The sequence below is a fragment of the Acanthisitta chloris genome, unplaced genomic scaffold (assembly GCF_000695815.1).
Source record: "Acanthisitta chloris isolate BGI_N310 unplaced genomic scaffold, ASM69581v1 scaffold4517, whole genome shotgun sequence".
NCBI lineage: Eukaryota > Metazoa > Chordata > Aves > Passeriformes > Acanthisittidae > Acanthisitta > Acanthisitta chloris.
In genome coordinates, this window is record NW_008684184.1 from 220,814 (window position 1) to 226,843 (window position 6,030).

Here is a 6,030-nt window from a genome sequence, read left to right on the forward strand (position 1 = left end):
TGAACTTACACACAGTACCCTTTGAGGGGAAATGCGATGTGATATGAAATAACTTATTGCAATTACTTTAGGATCACTTAGAAGTGTTTTTTAAAGCATTTTTGTAACAATGTGTCTCAGTTTACTCAATTCTCCTTTTCTTCCACAATGAGAATGAGGTTTATGAACCTCAAATATGAAGAAAACTAACAATACATAAACATTTTTAAACTTGATTAAAATAGCTCTTGCTGGCACTCTAGTATGTTGATATTAAGCACCAAGTTTGGGAACTTTCAGCAATAGAAAGAAGTGGTTGAATTGTTGCAGCTAGCATAATTTTTGTTGTTGTTGTTTTTTAAAATTTTCATTTAACGCAAAAAAAATACTTCAATTTTCCTTTGTGAAAACTGTTCAAAAGAGGATCACAAGTATATCCCCAAATTGGTTTTTCTCCTCCTAACAAAATAAAGCTTCATTTTCTAACCCTTAAATCAGAAACTTAAATAAGATTAGATTTGCATAAGGGTGACATCTGTTAAACATAAACCCCTAAAATGAAGGGATGTGCCCTTCAATGTAGCAAAGGACAATTCATCTATTGACAGTAATAGACAGAGTAGTCATTTCTCCATCATAAAAAATCTGATTGAGAGACTCTGCAAAATAATCTGATTTAGGTTTGCAGGTTAAGTGTGAATATATGTTTACAATGTGTATAAGTTTACAGGGCAGCCTGAAGTTATCATTGTTATTTTATAACTCATATTTCCTTGCATTTAAGACTGATGTCAAAGGTACATTTTTTTATAAAAACAAACCTGTGAGGTGTGAAAGTGAAGGAAGGCAAGGCACAGCAAGGCAAGGCAATAGGGGAATGCCTTTCTGTTTCCCTCTGTAGCACAGGATCATGTAGAGGAGATGTTTGTTTTGAGAGGAAAGTCTGAGGGTAGGGCTTGGAAGCAAAAGGATTTATTGTTTGAGGTAGAGGGCAACCAACAGATCTTCTCAGTTGCTCCCAAAGGGGACATTTTTTCTGGAAGCTGGAGAAAGTTTATCTGGCCCATTGGGCCAGGATCTCTAAGCAGCAGTTTGGGAGCTGTAGCCTGCCAGCTCTTGCTCTGAGAAGTCCTCGCAATGGGCCTCTTTGGCATCAATAGATCTTTGTTACAAAATCCCTGCTGCTGTCTCTAACTGAAGAGCACTGTGGAGCCCACCCTTTTTCCATAGGAAATAAAAATTAACACTTGGTAATGTAAACAGCCCCAAGTACATGTTTCAAACAACTAGACTCATGATTTCAGGGAGGCAAGGAAATTCCAGGCAAAATACCATCCAACCAATCAGGAGGCACCAAGGAGTCAGGAGAGGACAAAGTCACCCATTCCACTAACTGCTGCTTTGTTCCACTTCTCTTACTGAGCCTGGCCTCAGCACTTTGTTTGGAGCCATCTTACAGTACAGATATCATAACTGTGACATGATAGATGACATATGGGTCATAAGCTGAATTTATTTTATTTTATTTTGCACATAGTCTAAGGTCACCTTTTAAACAAAAAGGGGACAAAGGTGATCGCAGATTTGAATGCACTGCAGCTGAGAGCCATTTGCAGCTTTTGCACAAGAAAAGAATCTTGTTATAAGCATTTGATTAAAATCTGAATCAAAATGTTTTGATGGACATGAAGAAAGGAAAAGTTTTAAGAGAGCTGGAGTAAGTTTATGGAAACAGACCAAAAAAAGACATCTATAAATAGAGCATCAAGAAAAGAAAAATCAAAGCAGAATTAAATGTTAGTGGAAGTCTGAAAGTCAAAATCTTGGCCTGATATAGGTAGGATATAGCTCCAGAAATGTATTTGAAATGAGAATGTAGGTTAGAAACTAGCATTACACAGCAAGAGCAGAAAGACATTGTGGAGTCAGGCAGGAACCATACAGTGCCTTGTAAATAAAAAAAACCAAAACTGAGGAGCAGCTGTAGTTATAGGTAACTGCACCTGTAATTATAATGGCTTTCAAAACAAGAAGGCCTTACAGGATTCAAACAGGGTTTGCAAAGAGAAAGCAACAAGAGCTAAATAATCCCTGGAGAAGGAAACAGATGCAAATTACTCTATGCATCTCTCACAATTTCAATAAGTAATAGGAAATCCTCAGGAAAATACGTGTTCTGCTATTTTTGCCAGAAATCATACAATCTAATCTATGGGATGCATCATGCATCATGCATCTCTCATGGAGAAATAGGGTTGCTAGACTCAGCTCTCACCCATCACAGACACATTTTCTCTGAAAGAAAAATGTTTAACCTGAGGGGTTAAACATCTAATTTGTAAATTTTATCATATCTGCAAGGACCATCCCTAACAAACAGATGTATCAGCTAAAGAAACTGCCCAACTCTTCATCACGTTTTGCAATGCTTAACTTACAAATGTAGTCAATAGAAAAAGAAAACAAACAAACAAACAAAACCGCCAAAGAACAACACCAAGTCCAATATTGTTAACAACACCAACTCCAATGTTGTTAACATCACTTCTGGAGAAGAATGTCATCAAGCAGAAAAAACACCTATAGTTAGTAGCTACATAGATTTTCCGTGAGCAGCCAGTGATAATTCAGTTGGCCAGCAGGACTCAAGTAATGATAAGCATCTCTTTTCAGGGACAAAGAATATTATTTAAACTGGTAGAGGATGCATTATTTTCACAGAAAGTTATGACTCTATTGTGATACATGGTAAGTATATGACTTTTTCTGTAAGTGGAAAAGTTATCAAGACTGGAGCTTGTCAGAAAGGTCACCCAATTCATTCAGATATGTGCAAGCTGCTGAGATCATCTTCACACCACTAAGTTAAGAACAGCATAAATATCTCAGAGCACGTCACACCAATTCAAACTACAATGCTCAGAAGTCTGTCTACTCCATGTATCATAAGAGACTTAATCATAGTTAATCCAACAGGTAATAATATATTCTTTTAAGTTTTTGAGACTGCAAGGCCCAGGTACTAGGACAAAACAAGGAACTTGGTTCTTCCAGTGCCATATTTAATGACTCTGGACATATCACTTAATCTGTTTAAGTCTCAGTTTCATCCCCTATGAAAATAACAATTTTCTCTGTATCTGCTTTGACATCTCCACAGAAAAGGTGTTGCATAATAGCAAGTGACATAATTCCTATTACTTTTCTTCTTCCATTTGAGGCAGAAGGACAAACCCAGCAGCTCACTCTGTAGCGATGCAAGGTGTTTCCTATTTCTAAAACTGGGATCTAATCTGGCTCTGATCATCTTCGTCAGGAATCATCTGGACTTTCTCGGGCTACAGAGCAAAATCTTCTTCAGGAATCATCTGGGTTATAACTTTCCTCAAATTATCTGGACTTTCTCGGGCTACAGAGCAATACTGCTAACTTCACAAGATTATCAAGGAACGAGTCTAGTTGTTTTGGCAAATTCAGAGATTTCACAAGATTATCAAGCAACAAGTCTAGTTGTTTTGGCAAATTCAGAGAGCACAGATATGAAACAACCCTATAAACAATAGAGCATAGTGAGTTTTCTCCAAAATTTGCGTCAAATTCCCTGCTGCACCCCCGCGGCGGGGCGGGGACAGCTCCCGGGGCAGCCACGGGCTCTGCCCGCCGTGCGGCTCTGTCCGTGGTGCTGACGCTCTCCTTCGTCGCGTCAATCTCAATTAAACCCTCATTAAGTGGAACAGTCTGTAAACACAAACGTAGCGAAAAATCCTAGTTTGAAGAATCTAGAAATGTACAACTAGCTTCAGTTTGTGCTTTGGCAAACAGACTTCTAGCCGTTTTTTAATAGCTGACAGCAATGAAGATCTTCCCCTTGGCTAACAGCGTGACAGAGTGGGGGTTTCTTTTTTTTAAAAAAAACTGGCTTATTAGTAGCTCTTCCTAACCTCAGCTGACGTGGTATCATCTGCAATAGCAGATGGAAACGTTAAGCCTGCACGTTTTTTATATAGGAAGTCATTAACACTTTATCTATTTAAAGCTGCAAGAAGATGTTCATCTGGTGCAAAGGTGAGTTTGAATTTCACTATATTTGAAATTAAACAAATTGGCTCACAAAATGTTATGGAAACTTGAAAGGAAACTCAAATGGTTCACCCCCAAATTCACAACTCGTCTTAAATTCAGTGCAACAAGAGTATAGTGATTGCTTCCTAATTTATTTGCTCAAAGGATAGACTATCCTCAACAGTTTGCTGCAGCTGCCAGTTCTCCTTTGGAGCTGCAATATGAGGTAACTTTACCTGTCTTTAAAAAGCTAGTAGGAGATACAGCTGTGAAACTCTGTCAGGCATTTAATTTTCCCTGCATATTTATTCCTTTGGCATATCAAGAAAGAAAAAAAGTTTCTTAAAAAAATAAAAAAAAAAAGAAAAAAGACAAGAAAAGAAAAGAAACAGGGGGTTTAGATTGTTTTGTTATGATTTCCATTTTTTAACTAGACAGAAGGCCAGAGATTTCTTACCTGCCTGCTTTCGTGATGATCATCTCTGTCCCAATGTCATGAAATCTTTTCCAGAGGTCAGCACATTGCAGCTCTACCTGGATCTCTTCCATGGATGAAGAGGGAGGAGGAGCCTGAGGTCCTGAGCCACCAGATGTAAGGTCAGAATGGGAGCCAAATGAGCAGGATGTCCTTTCTGCCAGCACATCTGTGTCTGACCCAGTGCTCTGCTCTGAGTCTGCAAAGTAAACAGGCCAAGTAAGATACTTCAGTTTTACCAACTGGGAGTGGTGAAAGGATAGAAGAGGAAAGTCAACACAGAAAGTATTAAAGAACAGTACAGTGGCTTTTTTTAAGGTTTATATATAAAACCACATATATATTATGGTTTGTTGTGATTTATAGCCTGATTTGGGGCTTTGGGTTTCCAACATGATATCTGGCATTTTTGTAAAGTTTTGGAAACACCTGAGAAAAGGACCCCAAACATAAAATATAAACAGTAACAAGCAATGCTGGAAACAGAGTAAAGAATATAAATTTTAAAAACAGAAATGAAAAATTCATTCAGCTCATAATTTCAATCTCAGATTAGACAGGCTCACTGGAAAACTACATTCCAGTTAACTGAACATTTTCCCAAACTAGTACTGAAGAGTTGGTTATTTTTAAACAACATACTTCTTTTTTGCCTTTGATATCTTTGTCATCAGAAACAATGAGCAGTATTTTATTTTGCTATTTGGAGCACCATTTCATGTTTTTATATGCTCTTATAATGACTTGTTTTGAAAAATTATATTTCCCAGGAAGATAACCATGCAACACTTGGTGAGGAAAATGTTCTAGGCTACTGAATGATAGTGATATTAAACATATGAAATATGTTATCAAGGAAAGTAATTGAAGCAAACTGCAGAATAGAGCACATGACACAGCCACCTCTATGGCGTAGAAGAAGGGGAAAACTTGCTCAAAAAATAAGCAAATAAAAAGATGAGGTTCAACTAGTTTAAAAGGCCAGGCTGGCAGGTTGAGGCAGGTGGCCATTTTTTTGCAAAAATATCTCATGCATGGATAGGTATGTTGTATATATACAGTCCTCGTTCTCATACAATAGGGCAAAGATGGAATTTTGCAAATAGCAGTATTATTTTGCAACAGGGTACACACCCACGTTGCATCAAAATAATTCACAATACATTCTGCAAAACAATGTGTTTCTGTTTTGAACCTGATTTTTAACAAACTGGCACTAGTATTATACAGATTATTAACAGAGGAATAAAGTGATGTGAAGCACTGTCAAATAGCTCAGGAAGAGCTCTGTGGATTTCAAAGAAGGTACAGAAAGATTACTTTAGAGTGTCCTCACTGATGATGTAAGTACAAGAATCCCAGTGAAGGAATAAAACATCAATTTACATGTATTCTCTGCACTTAAAGAAAGAAAGAGATATCTCTGCCCACAAGGGAAACCTAAGGAGGCAAAAAGTAATTATCTGTGCTAAAAATGTAATTAAATCACACCATCTAAAATTCCTTCCATACCA

The 6,030-nt window shown here is 37.5% G+C and overlaps 1 protein-coding gene across 1 annotated transcript in view; it reads right to left on the reverse strand.

Moving 5' to 3' along the window:
• Positions 1-4,731, reverse strand: part of TBX15 (T-box 15) — a 36,499-nt gene extending 31,768 nt beyond the window's left edge. Inside the window, exon 1 of the mRNA XM_009079228.1 lies at positions 4,499-4,731. Coding sequence (XP_009077476.1) covers positions 4,499-4,590 — 92 coding nt within the window. The 5' untranslated portion in view covers positions 4,591-4,731. The remainder of the gene's footprint in view (positions 1-4,498) is intronic.
• Between the last annotated feature and the right edge of the window lie 1,299 nt (positions 4,732-6,030).